We start from the raw sequence: 25,351 nt of genomic DNA, 5'->3' as shown, positions 1-25,351 counted from the left end.
TACTTTTAAATTTAAGCTTGAGAACCTCCGTGTTTTGCTTAGGGAGGTTTTAGCTGCTCTGAATGATTGACACAATTGCAGTGCCAGAGAAATTGTGTAGACTGGATAAATACTTTGCAGTGCCGGTGTGTACTGAGGTTTTTCCAATACCTAAAATGTTTACAGAAATTATTAATAAAGAGGTGGGATAGACCCGGTGTGCCGTTTTTTTTCCCCCCTCCTATTTTTAGAAAAATGTTTCCCATAGACGCCACCACACGGGACTTATGGCAAACGGTCCCTAAGGTGGAGGGAGCAGTTTCTACTTTAGCAAAGCGTACTACTATCCCTGTCGAGGACAGTTGTGCTTTTTCAGATCCTATGGATAAAAAAATTAGTGGGTTACCTTAAGAAAATGTTTATTCAACAAGGTTTTATCCTGCAGCCCCTTGCATGCATTGCTCCTGTCACTGCTGCTGCGGCGTTCTGGTTTGAGTCTCTGGAAGAGGCTTTACAGACGACTCCTTTGGAGGACATACTTAACAAGCTTAGAGCACTTAAGCTAACTAATTCTTTTGTTTCTGATGCCATTGTTCATTTGACTAAACTAACGGCTAAGAATTCTGGATTTGCCATCCAGGCGCGTAGGGCACTATGGCTCAAATCTTGGTCAGCTGACGTGACTTCAAAGTCTAAATTACTTAACATTCCCTTCAAGGGGCAGACCCTATTTGGGCCTGGTTTGAAGGAAATTATTGCTGACATTACTGGAGGTAAAGGTCATGCCCTTCCTCAGGACAGGTCCAAATCAAGGGCCAGTCTAATTTTCGTGCTTTTCGAAACTTCAAGGCAAGTGCAGCATCAACTTCCTCTAATGCAAAACAAGAGGGAACTTTTGCTCAGTCCAAGACGACGGCCTGGAAACCTAACCAGTCCTGGAACAAAGGCAAGCAGGCCAAAAAGCCTGCTGCTGCCTCTAAGTCAGCATGAAGGAATGGCCCCCTATCCGGTAACGGATCTAGTAGGGGGCAGACTTTCTCTCTTCGCCCAGGCGTGGGCAAGAGATGTTCTGGATCCCTGGGCGTTAGATATCATATCTCAGGGGTTTCTTCTGGACTTCAAGGCTTCTCCTCCACAAGGGAGATTTCACCTTTCACGATTATCTGTCAACCAGATAAAGAGAGGCATTCTTACACTGTGTGCAAGACCTCCTAGTTATGGGAGTGATCCATCCAGTTCCAAAGGAGGGACAGGGATTTTACTCAATTCTGTTTGTGGTTCCCAAGAGGGAACCTTCAGACCAATCTTGGATCTAAAGATCTTAAACAAATTCCTCAGAGTTCCATCATTCAAAATGGAAACTATTTGGACCATCCTACCTATGATCCAGGAGGGTCAATATGACTACGGTGGATCTAAAGGATGCTTACCTTCACATTCCAATACACAAAGATCATCGGTTCCTAAGGTTTGCCTCTCTGGACAGGCATTAACCGTTTGTGGCTCTTCCCTTCGGGTTAGCTACAGCCCCAAGAATTTTTACAAAGGTTCTGGGGTTGCTTCTGGCAGTCCTAAGGCCGCGGGGCATAGCAATGGCCCCTTATCTAGGCAACATCCTGTTACAGGCGTCAAATTTCCAAATTGCCAAGTCCCATACGGACATAGTTCTGGCATTTCTGAGGTCGCAGGGGTGGAAAGTGAACGAGGAAAAGAGTTCTCTGTCCCCACTCACAAGAGTCTCCTTCCTAGGGACTCAGATTTTGTAGAAATGAAAATTTACCTGACTGAGTCCAGGTTATCAAAACTTCTTGCTGTGTTCTCCATTCTATTCCGCCTCCTTCGGTGGCTCAGTGCATGGAGGTAATCGGCTTAATGGTAGAGGCAATGGACATAGTTCCGTTTGCGTGCCTACATCTCAGACCGCTGCAACTATGCATGCTCAGTCAGTGGAATGGGGATTACACAGATTTGTCCCCTCTACTAAATCTGGATCAAGAGATCAGAGATTCTCTTCTCAGGTGGCTCTCGGGTCCATCTGTCCAAAGGTATGACCTTTCGCAGGCCAGATTGGACAATAGTAACGACAAATGCCAGCCTTCTAGGTTGGGGTGCAGTCTGGATCTCCCTGAAGGCTCATGGATCGTGGACTCAGGAGGAGGAACTCCTCCCAATAAATATTCTGGAATTGAGGGCAATATTCAATGCTCTTCAGGCTTGGCCTCAGTTAACAACCCTGAGGTTCATCAGATTTCAGTCGGACAACATCACGACTGTGGCTTACATCAACCATAAAGGGGGAACAAGGAGTTCCTTAGCGATGTTATAAGTCTCCAAAATAATTCGCTGGGCAGAGATTCACTCTTGCTACCTATCAGTGATCCATATCCCAGGTGTAGAGAACTGGGAGGCAGAATTTCTAAGTCGACAGACTTTTCATCCGGGGGAGTGGGAACTCCATCCGGAGGTGTTTGCTCAATTGATTCATCGTTGGGGCAAACCAGAACTGAATCTCATGGCGTCTCGCCAGAACGCCAAGCTTCCACAGTTTTCTCTGCTCCCTCGACTGATTGCCAGAATCAAGCAGGAGAGAGCATCAGTGATTTTGATAGCGCCTGCGTGGCCACGCAGGACCTGCTATGCAGACCTAGTGGACATATCATCCTTTCCACCTTGGATGATTGAAAGGACCTTGAAGTAGAAGGTCTCGTCTCAAAGGCAGAGTCCAAATCTAATTTCTCTGAGACTGACTGCATGGAGATTGAACGCTTGATTCTATCAAGGCGTGTTTTCTCCGAGTCAGTCATTGATACCTTAATACAGGCACGAAAGCCTGTTACCAGGAAAATCTACCATAAGATATGGCGTAAATATCTTTATTGGTGTGAATCCAAGAGTTACTCATGGAGTAAGATTAGGATTCCCAGGATATTATCTTTTCTCCAAGAGGGTTTGGAGAAAGGATTATCAGCTAGTTCTTTGAAGGGACAGATCTCTGCACTGTCCTTTTGCACAAGCGTCTGGCGGATGTTCCAGACGTTCAGGCGTTGGTTAGAATCAAGCCTGTGTTTAAACCTGTTGCTCCCCCATGGAGCTTAAATTTGGTTCTTAAAGTTCTTCAAGGGGTTCCGTTTGAACCTCTTCATTCCATAGATATCAAGCTTTTATCTTGGAAAGTTCTCTTTTTGATGGCTATTTCCTCGGTTCGTAGAGTCTGTTATCTGCTTTACAATGTGATTCTCCTTATCTGATCTTCCATGCAGATAAGGTAGTTCTGCGTACAAAACCTGCCTAAGGTGGTATCCACTAAGAATATCAATCAAGAGATTGTTGTTCCATCATTGTTTCCTAATCCTTCTTCAAAGAAGGAACGTCTTTTACATAATCTGGACGTGGTTCGTGCTTTAAAGTTTTACTTGCAAGCTACTAAATATTTTCGTCAAACATCTGCTTTGTTTACTCTGGACAGAGAAAAGGTCAAAAGGCTTCGGCAACCTCTTTCTTTTTGGCTAAGAAGCATAATCCGCTTAGCCTATGAGAATGCTGGCCAGCAGCCTCCTGAAAGGATTACAGCTCATTCTACTAGAGCTGTGGCTTCCACTTGGGCCTTCAACAGAAGCCTCATTTTTAAACAGATTTGCAAGGCGGCGACTTGGTCTTCGCTTCATACTTTTTCCAAATTCTACAAATTTGATACTTTTGCTTCTTCGGAGGCTATTTTTGGGAGAGAGGTTTTACAGGCAGTGGTACCTGCCTTCATCCGTGTACTTTAGCTTTGGTATTGGTATCCCATAAGTAATGGATGATCCGTGGACTGGATACACCTTACAAGAGAACATAATTTATGCTTACCTGATAAATTTATTTCTCTTGTGGTGTATCCAGTCCACGGCCCGCCCTGTCATTTTAAGGCAGGTCAAAATTTTAGATTAAACTACAGTCACCACTGCACCCTATGGTTTCTCCTTTCTCAGCTTGTTTCGATCGAATGACTGGATATGGCAGTTAAGGGAGGAGCTATATAGCAGCTCTGCTGTGGGTGTCCTCTTGCAACTTCCTGTTGGGAAGGAGAATATCCCATAAGTAATGGATGATCCGTGGACTGGATACACCACAAGAGAAATAAATTTATCAGGGAAGCATAAATTGTGTTTTTTTGCTATTTATTTTGTATTTAATTTTTTTTTTATTCCAGGAGTCTTCGTTGTTACTTGAATTAGAGGAACACCACATTTTAACCTGCAACAGTTTATCAGAACCGGAATCGACAGAATCTTTATCACTGGGTCCACAGGCTACAAATGTAAGTGCTGTGGGGGGGGGGGGGGGGGTTATTTTGAAATATTATACAACTCCATACCGTTTTGTTATTTTAATTGCCTGATAATGCGTATTGGCTGTGTTCTTTCTGTCCCACACTGCATTTGTGGGAACTATCTCTAAAAGCTATTGAGCATAATTGATACTGGTTCATTTAATTTAACTCTAAACGGCTTACTTCATATTCACGCAGGAAAATAAAAATCTCCATACAAAAGAGCAGTTTTTAAAATCTGTTCATTTAAGGCCCTCTTTGCTCACTCAGCCATTCTTGATTATATGGCAACAATTTAAGATTTGAAGAACTGCAAAATTTTGCTAGTGATTCTGAGACTTTACTATTTCCCCCCCTTCTACAGAAAACTGAAGAATTGACCACTGCCCAGGTAAAGCATCAAAATGTATAATTTTGCTAATTTTTTATTTTTAAAAAATTGCATTGTAGGAGACCCATTTGCACACACATTGTAAACAAAATTTAACTGTTACATATAAGCGAATGTGTGTAATTATAGAATTTTTTTTTTTTTCATGATTCACAGCATGTTTTAAACATTCTAATTTTTTATTTTTTTATTTCATTCTCTTGATATCTGATATTGAAAAAGCATGGACACAAGTCAAGGAATAGTATAGTCAAAATTAAACTTTCTTTCCTATGGCATGGAGTCTATGACGTCATTCCAATTAGTGGGATATTCAACTCATGGCTAGTAAGAGGAGGCAAAGAGCACCCCAGCAAAGCTGTTAAGTGTAACTTCCCTTACCCATAATCCCCAGTCATTCTCTTTGCCTTTGTCAATGGACAATGTGTGAAGTTGGGTGTCTGAAGATATTTAATCCTTTTGAGTACTTTTCCCTGCAAGCAAGGATTTGGGGCTATGCTGTGTCCATGTCAATCTCTTTAGTAAGAGTGGCTATTAGCAGTTCGAAAGTGGTGAAGTTGTCTTTGCTTCCCCTTCATGGAAAGCCAGGGTTGGTTACGGTTTCTTTTTCTTCAGGTTCCTGATAGAGTTGAGTGTATCACACCTAAAGAAGCTGTTCCTGCCCTGCAACTGGATCCACAGTTAAGTGCATTTGCCTTCTAGGTACTGAAGGACAGCACTTCGGAGGTTAATTCCTCTCGTGGATTATCATATGATCATATGACCTTTAGGAGTTAACACTTGGGCAGCCTGGCAGGCACTCATTTTTAATGAGGCTCATATAAAAAGGAAATTAACCCTCAACATTTTTTCTTTCATAGACTGGCTGAAGGGATTTTTATAGAAGGTCTATAGCACATGTGAAAAACATAACGGTGTATACTTTGTTTTTGATATTGGGCTATCAGTGCAGAGTTGAGATTTACGCTCAGTCAGTGTTTATGGTCGGACTGAATCGCATGCTTTTTTTTAGTGGAGCATTTTAATTTCTAGTCGATCACATGACCGCCCTTCTGCTTGTATACATTGAGAGCGGAGCGTATAGCCTATGTATGGTTTATACTGCTATGTGTATAAACAATTGCATGTTGGGGCTCTAGTAATTCTCTACCAATTTGGATTCAGCTTCCCAGGGCTGCCAGCAGATTTGCAGTTCGTGTGAGACTTCTACTTTTACTATTGTCAACTCCAGTCCTGGTGTGGTAAGATCTCCTCAGCTAGTCTGAGGTATAGAGGTGAGGATTTTTTTATTGTGAACTGTAAAACGAGGGAACTCTCCGTCCTTCAAAATGGAAACTCTTCGTTCCATTCTTCCATTGGTTCAGGAAGGTCAGTTAAGGACTATAGACCTGAAGGATGTGTATTTACATCTTCCCATTCATAGGGATCACCAGTTTCTAAGGTTTGCCTTTCTGGACAAGCATTTCCAGTTTTAGATCAAAAATGGAGAGAATTATAGCAGATATCCACTACCAAAAGACAGGAAATCAAGCACACTTTTTTTTTTTTTTTTTTTTTTAATAGCCGTTTTGTAATTCAAAATTACAATCACCATAACATGTTTGAATTGCACATAACTATATACAAGAGTGCTTGATTCCCTGTCTTTCTTTTGGTAGTGGATATCACTTCTAATATTCTAATTAGTTAATGGTTCTGCACCATTTCCTCCTAAAGAGGACGTGTGTGTATACATATAGCTTCAACAGTAGTATTTAATATTGACTCCCCTCCTAAGTTTGCATAAGCATTTCCAGTTTGTTGCACTTCAGTTTGGTCTTGCCATGGCTCACAGAATATTCACAAAAGTTCTGGGGACTCTATTGGCAGTGATCAGATCAAAGAGTGTTGCTGTGGTGCCTTATCTAGTCAACATTTTGGTTCAGGCATCCTCTTTTCAACTAGCAAAATCTCATACAGAGATGTTGTCTTTCATCGTTCCCATGGGTGGAAAGTGAATCTGGGAAAGTTATCTAGTTCCAGCTACAAGAGTTTCCCAGGGATAATCATAGATTCCCTGTCCATGAAGATTTTCCTGAAGGACGTCAGAAAATCCAAGCTTCTTGCCTTTCTCTCCAGTCTTTGTCCATCAGTGGCCCAATACATGAAGGTGATTGGTCTGATGGTGGCTTCCATAAACATTACCTTTTGCTCAGTTCCATCTGAGGCCACTGAAGTTTTGCATGCTTAGTCAATGGAATGGAGACTATTCAGATTTATCCCAGAGGATAAATCTAGATCCCCCCCCCCCCCCTAAAAAGACTCTCGTAGTGGATTTCACAGGAACATCTGTCTCAGGGCACTTACTTCCTGAGACATTCGGTGATTGTGACTATGGATGCCAGCCTGTTAGGCTGGGTAACTGTTTGGGGTTATCTAAAAGTTCAGGGCCTGTGGTCTCAAGAGAAGTCTTCTCTTCCCGTAAACATTTGAGTTGAGAGAAATCTTCAATGCCTTGAGAGCGTGGCCTCAATTATCTTTAGTCCGGTTTATCAGATTCAAGTCTGACAAAATAACCTCAATGGCTTACATCAACCACCAGGGGAGCTCTTGAGTTCCTTGGCCATGAAACGGGTGACTCGCATTCAGCAGTGGGCAAAAGCTCACGGGTTGTCTCCTATCTGCCATCCACATTCCAGGAGTAGACAATTGGAGGCAGATTTTCTGAGCAGACTTTTCATCCCCGGGAGCAGGCTCTCCATCCAGAAGTGTTCTCAAGGATAACCCTCAGGTGGGGGGTTCCGGAGTTGGATCTGTTAGCGTCTTATCAGAACGCCAAGCTTCCAAAGTACGGATTAAGATCAAGAGATCCTCAGGCCGCTCTGATGGATGCTCTGGTGGTTTCTTGGAATTTTGGTCTAGCAGCATACCTATTTCCTCAGTTTGCGCTCCTTCCACAAGTCATTGCTCGTATCAAACAGGAGAGAGCATCTGTGATCCTAATGGCTCCTGCCTGGCCTTGCAAGATCTGGTTTGAGGATCTAGTGAAGATGTCATCTCTTCCACCTTGGTTACCTCTGAGGAAGGATCTAATTCAGGGTCCATTCCTCCATCAAAATCTAGATTCTCTGAAGCTGACTGGCGAACGCCTGGTTTTTCTGAAGTGGTCATTAATACTATGCTTCAGGCTTGTTAACTTGTTCAAGATTTACCATAAGGTATGGCGTAAATCCCTTCATTGGTGCGAAATAAGGGTTTTTCCTAGAGCCGGGTGAAGATTTCCTTAATTTTGTCTTCAGGATGGCTTGGAGAGAGGTTTGTCTGTCAGTACTCTGAAGGGTCAGATTTCTGCAGTCTATTCTTTTGCACAAACAATTGGCAGATTTGCCGGATGTTCAAGCTTTTGTTCAGGCCCTGGTCAGAATCAGGCCTGTGTTTAAACCTGTTGCTCCTCCTTGGAGCCTTAACCTAGTTCTGTTTTACAGCAGGCTCTGTTTGAGCCGATGCATGTTGATCTAAAGTTATCTTAAAGATTTGTTTGTTTTCTCTTGTAAGGTGTATCCAGTCCACGGATCATCCATTACTTGTGGGATATTCTCCTTCCCAACAGGAAGCTGCAAGAGGATCACCCACAGCAGAGCTGTCTATATAGCTCCTCCCCTAACTGCCACCTCCAGTCATTCTCTTGTAGCTCTCGACAAGCATGGAAGCAGTTAGAGAGATGTGGTGTAATTTAGTTGTTTTTCTTCAATTCAAAAGTTTATTTTCAAATGGTACCGGAGTTGTACTATTTTGGTCTCAGGCAGGTCTGTTTGTGGTCTCTAATGATCTTAGCAGGTTGTAACTAAGATCCATTGCTGTTCTCGCACATAACTGAAGAGAGGCAACTTCAGCTTAGGGAATGGCGTGCAGGGTATCCTGCTATGAGGTATGTGCAGTCTAAATTTTTCTAGAGAAATGTATATGCTAGAAAATGCTGTTGATACCGGATTTATTTAAGGTAAGCCTGATTAGTGATTTAATAACGACTAGTATCATGCTTACTATTAGAGGTAACACTCTTATTTTTTTTTTTTTTCAAATTGTTGAGATATTAAACGTTTGCTGGGAGTGCTTAAACGTTTTTTATATGCTTTTTGGTGATTAACTTTATTGGGGCCCAGTTTTTTCCACATGGCTGGCTTAAATTTGCCTAGGGATAGTTTGTTAGGCCTCTCACTGTGTAGACAGGAAGTGGGAGGGGCCTAATTTTGCGCCTAATTGCGCATTAGCTTTTGCAGACTGAGACATCCAGTTTCCTTGAAGGAGTTCCCTGAATGCTATAGGACCTCTCTGAAGGGTTTTGGTGCTTTATAAAGTCGTTTGTATGGCAAGGTAGGGCCACAGCAGAGCTGTGGCAGTTTGTTGTGACTGTTAAAAAAAAGTATTTCGTTTTTTTTGATCCGTTTTTGAAACTAAGGGGTTAATCATCCATTTGCAAGTGGGTGCAATGCTCTGTTAGCCTATTATACACACTGTAAAAATTTCGTTGGTTTTACTGCTTTTTTTTCAGTTTTTTTCAAATTCTGACCTTTTTTTATTTTTCTTAAAGGCACAGTACCGTTTTTATTTTTTAGAATGTGTACCAAATGTACTCATTTCACTTTAAGTTATAAAGACCATATTCTGTCTTTAAAAGATTTATCACCAGAGGAATCTGACAAGGGGGAAGTTATGCTGACTAACTCGCCCCACGTGTCAGAGCCTTTGACTCCCGCTCAAGGGACTCACGCTCAAGAGGCACCAAGTAAATCTAGCAAGCCCATGATGTTTACTTTACAAGACATGGCGGCAGTCATGGATAATACACTGTCAGCGGTATTATCCAGACTACCTGGGTTATGAGGAATACGAGACAGCTCTGGGGTTAGAAGAAATACAGAGCACTCTGACGCTTTAGTAGCGATGTCTAATACCCCCTCACAATATGCAGAAGCTGAGGAAGGAGAGCTTCTTTCTGTGGGTGATTCTGACTCAGAAGATGATTCAACCTGATTCTGATATGGCAACATTTAAATTTAAGCTTGAACACCTCCGTGTGTTGCTCAGGGAGGTTTTAGCTACTCTGACTGTGACACCATTGCAGTGCCAGAGAAATTGTGCAGATTGGATAAATACTATGCAGTGCCTGTTTACGCTGATGTTTTTCCAATACCTAAAAGGTTTTCAGAAATTATTACTAAGGAATGGGATAGACCAGGTGTAACATTCTCTCCCCCTCCTATTTTTAAAAAATTGTTTCCAATAGATGCCGCCACACGGGACTTATGGCAAACGGTCCCTAAGGTGGAGGGAGCAGTGTCTACCCTAGCTAAGTGTACTACTATCCCCGTCGAGGACAGTTGTGCTTTCTTAGATCCAATGGATAAAAAGTTAGAGGGTTACCTTAAAGGATTACTTTCTGTTAAAATTTTTAAGCTAAACAACTAACATATTAAAGTTAATAAGCATTAATTTAAACCTACTGACCTATATTTCTTTCATGTAATTGGCAAGAGTCCATGAGCTAGTGACATATGGGATATACAATCCTACCAGGAGGGGCAAAGTTTCCCAAACCTCAAAATGCCTATAAATACACCCCTCACCACAACCGCAATTCAGTTTTACAAACTTTGCCTCCTATGGAGGTGATGAAGTAAGTTTGTGCTAAAATTTCTACGTTGATATGCGCTTCTCAGCATTGTTGAAGCCTGATTCCTCTCAGAGAAATCATTGTATTCAATAGGTGACACTCCCTCACGTCCCTCTGACATTTGCTGTACTCTAACTGGGATCTTTTTCATGGGTTCTGTTATCGGTCGTAGAGATTAATCTCCTACCTCCCTTTTTAGATCGATATACTCTCAATTTACCATTACCTCTACTAATAACTGTTTTAGTACTGGTTTGGCTATCTGCTATATGTGGATGGGTGTCTTTTGGTAAGTATGTTTTCATTACTTAAGACACTCTCAGCTATGGTTTGGCACTTTATGCAAATTATATAAAGTTCTAAATATATGTATTGTACTTATATTTGCCATGAGTCAAGTTCATGTATTTCCTTCTGCAGACTGTCAGTTTCATATTTTGGAATATAAACACTTTAAGAAATGTATTTCTTACCTGGGGTTTAGTCTTTTTTTTCAATTTGACTACTTTTTGCAATTGCGGGTGTTAGGCCCGCGGGTGCATCAACTGTTAGACTTTATTGCGTCATTTTTGGCGCAAACTTTTTTGGCGCAGAAAAATAAGTTTTTGACGCAAGTCATTTCCGGCGTCATACGTGACGCCGAGACCTTTCACACGGTGGCGTCATTAGTGACGCAAGTGTGTCATTTCTGGTCATTTTTGGCGCCAAAAAAGTTTACGTTACGTTGTGCGTCATACTTGGCGCCAATTTTTCTCCATTATTTCAGTACCCCATTGTTTACCTCCTGCTTTCTTTTCTATCAAGAGGCCTATGCTTTTGCATTTTTTCCCATTCCTGAAACTGTCATTTAAGGAAATAGATCATTTTGCTTTATATGTTTTTTTCTCTTACATTGAGCAAGATGTCCCAATCTGATCCTGCCTCTGAAGTTTCTGCTGGAACATTGCTGCCTGACATCGGTTCTACCAAAGCTAAGTGCATTTGTTGTAAAATTGTAGAAATTATTCCACGAATGTCATTTGTAATAGTTGTCATGATAAACTTTTACATGCAGATAGTGTTTCTATCAGTAATAGTACATTGCCAGTTGCAGTTCCTTCAACTTCTAATGGGCATGATATACCTGTAAATTTTAAAGAATTTGTTTCTGATTCTATTATGAAGGCTTTGTCTTCATTTCCACCTTCTAATAAACGTAAAAGGTCTTTTAAAGCGTCTCATTTAGTTGATGAAATTTCAAATGACCAACAACATAATAATTCATCCTCTTCTGATGAGGATCTATCTGAAACAGAAGATCCTTCCTCAGATATTGACACTGACAAATCTACTTATTTATTTAAAATAGAGTATATGCATTCTTTATTAAAAGAAGTGTTAATTACTTTGGATATTGAGGTAACCAGTCCTATTGACTTTCAGTCTAATAAACGTTTAAATGCTGTTTTTAAACCTCCTGTGGTTTCCCCAGGTGTTTTTCCCATTCCTGAGGCTATTTCTGATATGATTTCTAGGGAATGGAATAAACCAGGTACTTCCTTTATTCCTTCAAGGTTTAAGAGATTGTATCCTTTACCAGCAAAATCTATAGAGTTTTGGGAAAAGATCCCCAAAGTTGATGGGGCTATTTCTACTCTTGCTAAACGTACCACTATTCCTATGGAAGATAGCACTTCCTTTAGGGATCCTTTAGATAGGCCTTCCTTAGATAAGATTCAAGTTTCCTATTTATATTCGGGTCATCTTCTCAGACCTGCTATTTCTTTGGGTGATGTTGCGGCTGCATCAACTTTCTGGTTGGAAAATTTAGCGCAACATGAATTGGATTTTGACATATCTAGCATTGTTCGCTTACTGCAACATGCTAATCATTTTATTTTTGATATCAAAATTGATGTTAGATCCATGTCTTTAGCTGTTTTAGCTAGAAGAGCTTTGTGGCTTAAATCTTGGAATGCTGATATGACATCTAAATCTAGATTACTATCTTTCTTTCCAGGGTAATAATTTATTTGGTTCTCAGTTGGATTCTATTTCAACTATCACTGGAGGAAAAGGAGTTGTTTTGCCTCAGGATAAAAAAACCTATGGGTAAATCTAAGGCTTCTAATCGTTTTTTCGTTCCTTTCGTCAGAATAAGGAACAAACTCAATCCTCCTCCCAAGGAATCTGCTTCCAATTGGAAGCCTTCCTCAAATTGGAATAAATCCAAGCCATTTAGGAAACCAAAGTCTGCCCCTAAGTCCGCATAAAGGTGCGGCCCTCATTCCAGCTCAGCTGGTAGGGGGCAGATTAAGGTTTTTCAAGGATTTTTGGATAAAATCTGTCCAAAATCATTGGATTCAGAGCATTGTCTCTCAAGGGTATCTAATAGGATTCAAAGTAAGACCTCCTGTGAGAAGATTATTTTTTCTCTTACGCATCCCTGTAAAAGCTCAGGCTTTTCTGAAGTGTGTTTAAGACCTGGAGTCTTCAGGGGTAATCATGCCAGTTCCTCCTCAGGAACAAGGTTTGGGGTTTTATTCAAACCTATTCATTGTACCAAAGAGAATTTGTTCAGACCAGTTCTGGATCTGAAAATTTTGAATCGTTATGTAAGAGTACCAATTTTCAAGATAAGGACTATTCTGCCTTTTTGTTCAGCAAGGACATTATATGTCCACAATAGACTTGCAGGATGCATACCTTCATATTCAGATTCATCCAGAACGCTTTCAGTTTCTGAGATTCTCTTTTCTAGACAAGCACTACCAATTTGTTGCTCTAACATTTGGCCTAGCAACACCTCCAAGAATCTTTTCAAAGGTTCTGGGTGCCCTACTATCTGTTATCAGAGAACAGGGTATTGTGGTGTTTCCTTATTTGGACGATATCTTGGTACTAGCTCAGTCTTTACATATTGCAGAATCTCACACGAATCAACTAGTGTTGTTTCTTCGGAAACATGGTTGGAGGATCAATTTACCAAAAAGTTTCTTGATTCCTGAGACAAGGGTCACCTTTTTAGGCTTCCAGATAGATTCAGTGTCCATGACTCTGTCTCTAACAGACAAGAGACATTTAAAATTGGTTGCAGCATGCCGGCTCCTTCAGTCTCAGTCATTCTCTTCAGTGGCAGGGTGGGACTCAGTCCCCAAGCTATGAAAGAAGTATCTCGGATACATGCCTGGGCGGAATCCAGTTCCTGTCTAATCTCTGCAGTGCATATCCCAGGCGTAGACAATTGGGAGGCGGATTATCTCAGCCGCCAGACTTTACATCCAGGGGATTGGTCTCTCCATCCAGATGTGTTTTCTCAGATTGTTCAGATGTGGGTCTTCCAGAGAGATCTCATGGCCTCTCATCTAAACAAGAAACTTCCCAGATACCTGTCCAGGGATGTTCAGGCGGAAGCAGTGGATGCGCTGACACTTCCTTGGTGTTTTCAACCTGCTTACATCTTCCCGCCTCTAGTTCTCCTTCCAAGAGTGATCTCCAAAATCATCATGGAACAGTCTTTCGTGTTGCTGGTGGCTCCAGCATGGCCACACAGGTTTTGGTATGCGGATCTGGTTCAGATGTCCAGTTGCCCGCCTTGGCCACTTCCGTTACGGCCGGACCTACTATCTCAAGGTCAGTTTTTCCATCAGGATCTCAAATCATTAAATTTGAAGGTATGGAAATTGAACGCTTAGTTCTAAGTCATAGAGGTTTCTCTGACTCGGTGATTAATACTTTGTTACAAGCTCGTAAATCTGTCTCTAGAAAGATTTATTATAGAGTTTAGAAGACTTACATTTCATGGTGTTCTTCTCATAAATTCTCCTGGCATTCTTTTAGAATTAGTAAACAAAAGAAACACAAAAAGTGAGAGTTGCACACTAATAAATTTGCTAGAGAACAGGTGCTTCCTAGAAAGATGCATATGAAAACAACATAGAAAAGGAAGTGGGGATTTCACAATAAGAAATTCCCAAAAGTCTAGGTAAATCCAGCACGACTGTAAAATTGAATAAAAGCACTACAAAAAGCTTGTATGTCAAAAACAATATAAATATTTATTAACCAAATGCACAATACACACATTCACATTCATACAGTGGATCCCACACAAAGCAGTGTTATAAAGTACTGGCCAAAAAGTTATTATCTGGTGCACCAGGGGAAATAGACCTAAAACAGTCCGTTTAAGACTTGCAGGTATTTGTAATCCAATAAGTGCAGCGTTAATGCAAGAAATGGATGCAGTTATACAGTCCCCGGTGTATAAAGACCAGTTACTTCAGACTTGAACCCCTATAGTTACTGAGTCGATTGGTGCTTAAAAGGCATAGCATAGGAGGAGCAATAGAAACATGCGTCTTTATTCACAGGTGCTGTATTCTTTTAAGACAGTAATATTCGGTGTAACATATTCTACCTGTATTTGTTCACGCGGTCGCTCCTCCTAGCTGCCTCGTTCATGGAGTGTCCAGACATCAGGGGTAAGTCACGATGAGCAGGGGATCTGCTGTAAGGGCTGCCAAGCACGACGAGTCCAAACGCTCGTTTCGCTCCTTCAGTCAGTGCAGCATGGAGCTTCTTCCAGGTGCTAACGACACCTTGATTACCAGCCTTTTTATTGGATGCCGGTTTCCAGAATCTTTTCCATTTGATGAAATTTATGTCAATCACAAGTTGCCGCTGTTACAATGTCTTTGCAATTGTTACTTTTAAATACAGCTAAATTCAGGGCTTCTCAAGTAACCAAGGTGAGGTATTCCATAGCAGAAATTGATTAGATACAATTCAATGATTTAGATACTCACTCACACATCCACAACAAATCATATATACAAGATATGCTAAAAACAATTTTATTTCAATACACCATTGTGCAATATTTAAAAGACAATACTTAATTATAATGTTATGTGTGTCAAATTACTCTAACAGCAAATATGTGCATTTTAGCTCATCATAGTAGTATATATTTACAATTTTTGTTTTGTTACTTTTGAGATCCCATAGTCTCTACATATATGGAAATAAATGGAGATGTGCAGACAAAGTAAGGTATAAGGAATTAGCCTAAAAAGGAAGCAAATTCCAATTTTTCATTTAAGCCATTGGGAGATAGGGTGTTTAGTTTGTACATCCATCTTGTTTCTTTTTGTAAAAGAATTCTATCAATGTCCCCCCCGCGCATGCTCAGTTTGACTGATTCTATTCCAATGAAGTGGAGTTCATCAATTTTTGATTTGTGAAATTGAGCAAAATGTCTCGCCACTGGGCTGTCAATATTGAAGTCCTTTATATCGTCTCTATGTTCTGTAATGCGGGAGCGTAATTCTCTAAAAGTTTTACCCACATAAAAACATTTACACGAGCAATAGAGAAGATATGACTCCTTTTGTGGAACAATTAATGAAAGAATTGATTTCTCCTGTTAAGTGTAGTCAGTCCACGGGTCATCCATTACTTATGGGATTATATCTCCTCCCTAACAGGAAGTGCAAGAGGATCACCCAAGCAGAGCTGCTATATAGCTCCTCCCCTCTACGTCATACCCAGTCATTCTCTTGCACCTAACTAATAGATAGGACGTGTGAGAGGACTGTGGTTATTAAAATTAGTTTTTATATCTTCAATCAAAAGTTTATTTTAAACAGCACCGGAGTGTTTTTTTTTTTTCTCAGGCAGCATTAGAAGAAGAATCTACCTGAGTTTATGTATGATCTTAGCGGTCGTAACTAAGATCTATTTGCTGTTCTCGGCCATTCTGAGGAGTGAGGTAACTTCAGATCAGGGGACAGCGGGCAGGGTTCACATGCAAGGAGGTATGTTGCAGTATATTATTTTCTAAGGAATGGAATTGACTGAGAAAATACTGCTAATACCCATATAATGTAAGTGCAGCCTTAAATGCAGTAATAGCGACTGGTATCAGGCTGATATGTATGTTACACTGAGGTATTTCTGGGGAATGGAACTTCACTAAGAAAATACTGTGTACATTTAACTTATATTTGAGCCCCCACTGCAGTGTAAGCGACTAGCAGCAGGCTTATTAGTATAATTTCATAAGTTTATTTTAAAACGTTTTACTGGCATGTTAATCGTTTTTCTCTGAGGTACTTGGTGATAAAAAAATTTTTGGGCATTATTTTTCCACATGGCTGTCGTTATTTATGAATAAATTCAGTTTGCTGAGCTTCCCCACTGCTATAATATGAGTGGGAGGGGCCTATTTTGGCGCTTTCTTGCGCAGTAAGAATTCACTCAGTCTTCCTATTCCTTCCTCCATGATCCAGGACGTCTCTACAGAGCCCAGGGGTCTCTAAAACTAGTTTTGAGGGAGGTAATCACTCACAGCAGACCTGTGAGACTGTGCTTTGACTGTGATAAAACGTTTTATATCTGTTATCCGTTTTTTGGGTATTAAGGGGTTAATCATCCATTTGCTGGTGGGTGCAATCCTTTGCTAACTTATTGCATTTATTGTGAAAATTTGGTTGCTATAACAAATGTGGTTCATTGTAATTCTACTGTGACAGTTTATTAGTGTTTCTTAAAGGCACGGTAACGTTTTTTATATTGCTTGTAAAATTATTTCAAAAGTTTTTTTTCCAAGCTTGCTAGTTTCATTGCTAGTCTGTTAAACATGTCTGACACAGAGGAAACTCTTTGTGCAATATGTTTAAAGGCCAATGTGGAGCCCAATAGAAATTTGTGTACTAATTGCATTGATGCTACTTTAAATAAAAGTGTACATGTAAAGAAAATTTCACCAGACAACGAGGGGGAAGTTATGCCGACTAACTCTCCTCACGTGTCAGTACCTGCGTCTCCCGCTCGGGAGGTGCGTGATATTGTGGCGCCAAGTACATCAGGGCGGCCCATACAAATCACTTTGCAAGACATGGCTAATGTTATGACTGAAGTATTATCTAAATTGCCAGAAATTAGGGGTAAACGCGATCACTCTAGGGTGAGAACAGAGTGCGCTGATAATATTAGAGCCATGTCTGATACTGCGTCACAATATGCAGAACATGAGGACGGAGAGCTTCATTCTGTGGATGACGGATCTGATCCAAGTAAACTGGACTCAGACATTTCAAATTTTAAATTTAAGCTTGAGACCCTCCGTGTATTGCTAGGGGAGGTATTAGCGGCTCTGAATGATTGTAACACGGTTGCAATTCCAGAGAAAATGTGTAGGCTGGATAAATATTTTGCGGTACTGACTTTTTTCCTATTCCTAAAAGGCTTACAGAAATTATTAACAAGGAGTGGGATAGACCCGGTGTGCCTTTTTCACCCCCTCCTATATTTAGAAAAATGTTTCCAATAGACGCCACCACACAGGACTTATGGCAGACGGTCCCTAAGGTGGAGGGAGCAGTTTCTACTCTGGCTAAGCGCACCACTATCCCAGTGGAGGATAGCTGTGCTTTTTCAGATCCAATGGATAAAAAGTTAGAGGGTTACCTTAAGAAAATGTTTGTTCAACAAGGTTTTATATTACAACCCCTTGCATGCATTGCGCCTGTCACGGCTGCGGCGGCATTCTGGTTTGAGTCTCTGGAAGAGACCATTAACTCAGTTACATTGGATGAAATTACAGACAAGCTTAGAGTACTTAAGCTAGCCAATTAATTTATTTCCGATGCCGTAGTACACTTAATTAAACTTACGGCTAAGAATTCAGGATTCGCCATTCAAGCGCGCAGAGCACTGTGGCTTAAATCTTGGTCAGCCGATGTAACCTCTAAATCTAAATTGCTTAACATACCTTTCAAAGGGCAGACATTATTCGGGCCCGGTTTGAAAGAAATTATCGCTGACATTACTGGAGGTAAGGGTCATGCCCTGCCTCAAGACAGAGCCAAACCAAGGGCTAGACAGTCTAATTTTTGTGCCTTTCGTAACTTCAAGGCAGGAGCAGCATCAACTTCCTCAGCTCCAAAGCAGGAAGGAACTGTTGCTCGCTACAGACAGGGCTGGAAACCTAACCAGTCCTGGAACAAGGGCAAGCAGGCCAGAAAACCTGCTGCTGCCCCTAAGACAGCATGAAGTGAGGGCCCCCGATCCGGAAACGGATCTAGTGGGGGGCAGACTTTCTCTCTTCGCCCAGGCTTGGGCAAGAGATGTCCAGGATCCCTGGGCGTTACAGATCATATCTCTGAAATCCAGAAGATATCCCTAAGCTTCTCCTCCAAAAGGGAGATTTCATCTTTCAAGGCTGTCAGCAAACCAGCTAAAGAGAGAAGCGTTTCTACGCTGTGTACAAGACCTTTTACTAATGGGAGTGATCCATCCAGTTCCGCTGTCGGAACACGGACTAGGGTTTTACTCACATCTGTTTGTGGTTCCCAAAAAAGAGGGAACCTTCAGATTAATTTTGGACCTAAAGATCCTAAACAAATTCCTAAGAGTTCAATCGTTCAAAATGGAAACTATTCGGACAATCTTACCTATGATCCAAAGGGGTCAATACATGACCACAGTGGATTTAAAGGATGCCTACCTTCACATACCGATTCACAAGGATCATTATCGGTACCTAAGATTTGCCTTCCTAGACAGGCATTACCAAGAATCTTTACAAAGGTTCTGGGCTCTCTTCTGGCGGTACTAAGACCGCGAGGAATTTCGGTAGCTCCGTACCTAGACGACATTCTGTAGAAATGAAAATTTACCTGACAGAAGACAGGTTAACAAAACTTCTAAATGCTTGCCGTGTCCTTCATTCCATTCAACACCCGTCAGTGGCTCAATGCATGGAGGTAATCGGCTTAATGGTAGCGGCAATGGACATAGTACCTTTTGCACGCCTGCATCTCAGACCACTACAATTGTGCATGCTAAGTCAGTGGAATGGCGATTACTCAGATTTGTCCCCTATGCTGAATCTGGATCAAGAGACCAGAGATTCTCTTCTATGGTGGCTTTCTCGGCCACATCTGTCCAGGGGGATGCCCTTCAGCAGGCCAGACCTGACAATTGTAACAGACGCCAGCCTACTAGGTTGGGGCACTGTCTGGAATTCCCTGAAGGCTCAGGGATTATGGACTCAGGAGGAGAGTCTCCTTCCAATAAACATTCTGGAATTGAGAGCAGTTCTCAATGCTCTTCTGGCTTGGCCTCAGCTAGCAACTCTGAGGTTCATCAGGTTCCAGTCGGACAACATCACGACTGTGGCTTACATCAACCATCAGGGAGGGACAAGGAGTTCCCTAGCGATGATGGAAGTCTCAAAGATAATTCGCTGGGCAGAGTCTCACTCTTGCCACCTGTCAGCGATCCACATCCCAGGCGTGGAGATCTGGGAGGCGGATTTCCTAAGTCGCCAGACTTTTCATCCGGGGGAGTGGGAACTTCACCCGGAGGTATTTGCACAACTGCTTCGGCGTTGGGGCAAACCAGATCTGGATCTCATGGCGTCTCGCCAGAACGCCAAGCTTCCTTGTTACGGATCAAGATCCAGGGACCCGGAAGCGGTTCTGATAGATGCTCTGACAGCACCCTGGGTCTTCAACATGGCTTATGTGTTTCCACCCTTCCCGATACTTCCTCGTCTGATTGCCAGTATCAAACAGGAGAGAGCATCGGTGATTCTAATAGAGCCTGCGTGGCCACGCAGGACCTGGTATGCAGATCTAGTGGACATGTCGTCCTGTCCACCATGGTCTCTGCCTCTGAGACAGGACCTTCTGGTTCAGGGTCCTTTCAAACATCCAAATCTAATTTCTCTGAGGCTGACTGCTTGGAGATTGAATGCTTGATTCTATCAAAGCGTGGATTCTCGGAGTCAGTGATTGATACCTTAATACAGGCTAGGAAACCTGTTACCAGGAAAATTTACCATAAAATATGGCGTAAATACTTTGGTGCGAATCCAAGAGTTACTCATGGAGTAAGGTCAGGATTCCTAGGATATTGTCTTTTCTACAAGAAGGCTTAGAAAAGGGTTTATCTGCTAGTTCGTTAAAGGGACAGATCTCAGCTCTGTCCATTCTTTTGCACAAGCGTCTGTCAGAAGTTCCAGACGTTCAGGCTTTTTGTCAGGCTTTGGCCAGGATTAAGCCTGTGTTTAAAACTGTTGCTCCGCCATGGAGCTTAAACTTAGTTCTTAACGTTTTACAGGGTGTTCCGTTTGAACCCCTTCATTCCATTGATATCAAGCTGTTATCTTGGAAAGTTCTGTTCCTAATGGCTATTTCCTCGGCTCGAAGAGTCTGAGTTATCAGCCTTACATTGTGATTCCCCTTATCTGATTTTTCATTCAGACAAGGTAGTTCTGCGTACTAAACCTGGGTTCTTACCTAAGGTAGTCACTAACAAGAATATCAATCAAGAGATTGTTGTTCCTTCATTGTGCCCTAATCCTTCCTCAAAGAAGGAACGACTTCTGCTCAATCTGGACGTTGTCCGGGCCCTGAAATTCTATTTACAGGCAACTAAAGATTTTCGACATACTTCTTCCCTGTTTGTCGTTTATTTGGGACAGAGGAGAGGTCAAAAGGCTTCGGCTACCTCTCTCTCTTTTTGGCTTCGTAGCATAATACGTTTAGCCTATGAGACTGCTGGACAGCAGCCTCCTGAAAGAATTACAGCTCATTCTACCAGAGCTGTGGCTTCCACTTGGGCCTTTAAAAATGAGGCCTCTGTTGAACAGATTTGCAAGGCTGCAACTTGGTCTTCACTTCACACCTTTTCAAAATTTTACAAATTTGACACTTTTGCTTCTTCGGAGGCTGTTTTTGGGAGAAAGGTTCTTCAGGCAGTGGTTCCTTCCATGTAAAGGTCCTGCCTGTCCCTCCCGTCATCCGTGTACTTTTAGCTTTGGTATTGGTATCCCATAAGTAATGGATGACCCGTGGACTGACTACACTTAACAGGAGAAAACATAATTTATGCTTACCTGATAAATTCCTTTCTACTGTAGTGTAGTCAGTCCACGGCCCGCCCTGTTTTTACGGCAGGTCTAAATTTTAAATTAAACTCCAGTCACCACTGCACCCTATAGTTTCTCCTTTCTCGTTTGGTTTTGGTCGAATGACTGGGTCTGACGTAGAGGGGAGGAGCTATATAGCAGCTCTGCTTGGGTGATCCTCTTGCACTTCCTGTTAGGGAGGAGATATAATCCCATAAGTAATGGATGACCCGTGGACTGACTACACTACAGGAGAAAGGAATTTATCAGGTAAGCATAAATTATGTTTTTATATGTGACTCCTGTATTCGTGCTAAAAGTCTTAGTTTTCTGCACTAATTGACAGCAGACACAGTGATTACAGGGGGAACTGCCGACTATTTTTTGGGTATTGCGTTCTAACCAGTTAGATGTAGGCACTTTGTTAAATTCGCTCTTGACAAGGAGATCTAACAATTTGAAAGGTCTCCTTGCTGTCATTAGGGGATAATCCCCCACATGTTGAAGTAATGTAGAATCATTAGTCGGCAAATGCCAGTTATTATTAAGAATACTTTTAACTTTACTCCAATGGGCATTATATTTAGTAATAAATCTGATTTTAGTGTCTTCCACATTCTCACTTTTGGTATTCTTTTTGTACAGGAGATCTTTTCTTTGATGCTGAGATGCTCTATAGAGTGCTCTTTTTACACATCTTTTTGAATAGCCTCTCTCCAGGTAACGAGTCGCCATATCTTTGGCCTGTTTAAAGGTTTGGTCTCTAGAGCAAATTCTGCGTAGCCGCAGAAATTGCCCATAGGGGATACCCCTCTTAAGATTTTCAGGATGATGACTCTTCCCAAGAGAAGGCTATTAGTTGCAGTCGGCTTTCGAAACACTTCTGTTTCAATTTTACCTTCGTTCTTACTAATTTTTAAGTCCAAAAAATTTATGGTACTAGAATCATAACTACAAGTTAAGATATTTAAATTATTCTTAATCAGGAGGGAAACAAATTTAAGTAGATCCTCCTCACTGCCGTCCCATAGCAGGAGGATATCATCCACATATCTGATCCAGAGGGCTACATGCGCCTCAACTATGTCAGAATGCTCACCAAAAACAATTTGATCTTCCCATCCACCAAGGTGTAAACAGGCATAGGTTGGGGGCGCATGTAGCCCCCATTGCTGTCCCTTGTTTCTGTTTATAGTATTTGCCATCAAAAATGAAAATATTGTTTTCCAGAACAAATTTCAAAAGTTCACTTACAAATTTAGAATGTTTGCTATAGCCCACTCCTCTTGTATTGAGAAATTTTTCACAAGTTGCAATTCCAATAGTGGGGAATTGAAGAATATAAGGATTCAACATCCAACGAGACCAAAATGGTCTTGTCAGACATTGATTCCATCGAGTTTTTTAATCACATCTGTTGAGTCTTGGACAAAAGTACGTAAGTCATTTACAAACGGCTGTAAAAACCTATCAGCATAGTTACTTATTCCTTCAGTGGGGCCCCCCATCCCAGAAATGATGGGGCGTCCAGGTGGATTTTTAATGGATTTATGTAACTTTGGTATCCAGTAGAAGACTGGTGTTTTTGGTTTGACTATACAGAAAGCCAAACTCTTGGCTTGTAATCAAATTATTTCTACGTGCTTCATTTAGTAGAAAAAGAAGTTCATTGTGAGATCTATGAAATTCCTCAAAAGAAGATTTGGCATATTGTGTTTCATCAAGTAATTGCCGCATTGCTTCTTTAATGTAGTATTCTTGAGTAAGGATGACATTACCCCCCTTGTCGGCCGGTTTTATGACCAATTCCTGATGATTAATCAGTTCTTTAAGGGCTCTTCGTTCAGATTTAGTAAGATTATCATTGACAATCTTTGTAGTTTGAATTTGTGTCAACTCCTGGGAGACATTTTGAACAAAAACCGAAATATTTGGAATGGAAGAAAAAGAGGGCATGTAAGTAGATTTTTTCTTTAAATCTGTTTTTGGAAGGATATCTGTAATTTCATTACTCTGTTCATAGAGAAGAGTCTCTAGACAATCCAGAGTATCTCTCTTTTCTACAGGCCAGATCTACTTGTATTTTTGGCGTCATTATCTTTTTTTAAAGCTAGTTTTCTCGCGAAAAGATGTAAGTCCTTAGTGACTTCAAATAAATCTAGACTGTTAGAAGGGCAAAAACTAAGTCCCTTTTCCAGTACTTTTATATGTTCGCGATTTAGGGGGAATGAGGAAAGGTTGACAATACCCATTTTAAGAGAGGGGGGGGTGTGGGCCTAGAAGTGAGTCACTTTCCTCTTCTAGTTGTATCTCATGCGATTTCTGGTCATCATATATTGTCCCTGATGTCGTCTGTTCCCCCTCCCTCTTCCTTCTCTCCTCTCTTGGGATTGCCCTCCCGTGCCTCCCCCTCCCACCTCGTCTAGTCCTACCCCTAAAGGGTGCATACGTTGGTTATTTGAATCATTATTTTTATTTTCACCATCAGAATCCATATCAGAATTATCTGTACCTGAATCATAATAATTTCTTGTGTTAATTCTATTCCTATATATATAGATTTTATTTCTCCTGTAGTCTTCCTGATCCCTTATTTATTTCCTCCTCTTACGTGTTTTTAATTCCCCTTGTAATTTTTCTATAAGTTGTGTCTCTTTATTTAATTTCTCAAATGATGTGTCATTTTCAAATTTGTGCAAACATTCGTACACATCATCCACATCTTTTTTACATTTTTCCAGTTTTTTACCATCTTCCTCTATTATTAATGCAATCAGATCAAGTGAGCATTTTGTTAATATTTCATTCCATTTAGCTATAAATTCATTATCCGCATCTACACCTCGCAAATTAATTGTCTAATAGTCTAGATTTATTTGAAGTCACTAAGGACTTACATCTTTTCGCGAGAAAACTCGCTTTAAAAAAGATAATGACGCCAAAAATACAAGTAGATCTGGCCTGTAGAAAAGAGAGATACTCTGGATTGTCTGGAGACTCTTCTCTATGAACAGAGTAATGAAATTACAGATATCCTTCCAAAAACAGATTTAAAGAAAAAATCTACTTACATGCCCTCTTTTTCTTCCATTCCAAATATTTCGGTTTTTGTTCAAAATGTCTCCCAGGAGTTGACACAAATTCAAACTACAAAGATTGTCAATGATAATCTTACTAAATCTGAACGAAGAGCCCTTAAAGAACTGATTAATCATCAGGAATTGGTCATAAAACCGGCCGACAAGGGGGGTAATGTTGTCATCCTTAAGAATACTACATTAAAGAAGCAATGCGGCAATTACTTGATGAAACACAATATGCCAAACCTTCTTTTGAGGAATTTCATAGATCTCACAATGAACTTCTTTTTCTACTAAATGAAGCACGTAGAAATAATTTGATTACAAGCCAAGAGTTTGGCTTTCTGTATAGTCATAAACCAAAAACACCAGTCTTCTACTGGATACCAAAGTTGCATAAATCCATTAAAAATCCACCTGGACGCCCCATCATTTCTGGGATGGGGGGCCCCACTGAAGGAATAAGTAACTATGTTGATAGGTTTTTACAGCCGTTTGTAAATGACTTACGTACCTTTGTCCAAGACTCAACAGATGTGATTAAAAAACTCGATGGAATCAATGTCTCTGACAAGACCATTTTGGTCTCGTTGGATGTTGAATCCTTATATTCTTCAATTCCCCACTCTATTGGAATTGCAACTTGTGAAAAATTTCTCAATACAAGAGTGGGCTATAGCAAACATTCTAAATTTGTAAGTGAACTTTTGAAATTTGTTCTGGAAAACAATATTTTCATTTTTGATGGCAAATACTATAAACAGAAACAAGGGACAGCAATGGGGGCTACATGCGCCCCAACCTATGCCTGTTTACACCTTGGTGGATGGGAAGATCAAATTGTTTTTGGTGAGCATTCTGACATAGTTGAGGCGCATGTAGCCCTCTGGATCAGATATGTGGATGATATCCTCCTGCTATGGGACGGCAGTGAGGAGGATCTACTTAAATTTGTTTCCCTCCTGAATAAGAATAATTTAAATATCTTAACTTGTAGTTATGATTCTAGTACCATAAATTTTTTGGACTTAAAAAT

General features: G+C 41.0%; 1 protein-coding gene across 2 annotated transcripts in view; it reads left to right on the top strand.

The window, feature by feature from the left end:
• The window catches only part of CAPRIN2 (caprin family member 2), a 211,670-nt gene that overhangs the window by 99,044 nt on the left and 87,275 nt on the right, over nucleotides 1-25,351 (top strand). The window contains exons 14-15 of one of the 2 annotated variants that reach the window (XM_053718795.1): nucleotides 4,172-4,279; nucleotides 4,656-4,682. In XM_053718795.1, coding sequence (XP_053574770.1) covers nucleotides 4,172-4,279; nucleotides 4,656-4,682 — 135 coding nt within the window. The remainder of the gene's footprint in view (nucleotides 1-4,171; nucleotides 4,280-4,655; nucleotides 4,683-25,351) is intronic. The other variant, XM_053718796.1, reaches the window with a different exon arrangement.

The sequence above is a fragment of the Bombina bombina genome, chromosome 6 (genome assembly GCF_027579735.1).
Source record: "Bombina bombina isolate aBomBom1 chromosome 6, aBomBom1.pri, whole genome shotgun sequence".
NCBI classification, from domain to species: domain Eukaryota; kingdom Metazoa; phylum Chordata; class Amphibia; order Anura; family Bombinatoridae; genus Bombina; species Bombina bombina.
The sequence above is the reverse complement of the archived record's forward strand: the minus strand, read 5'-3'. Positions and strand labels throughout refer to the sequence as shown.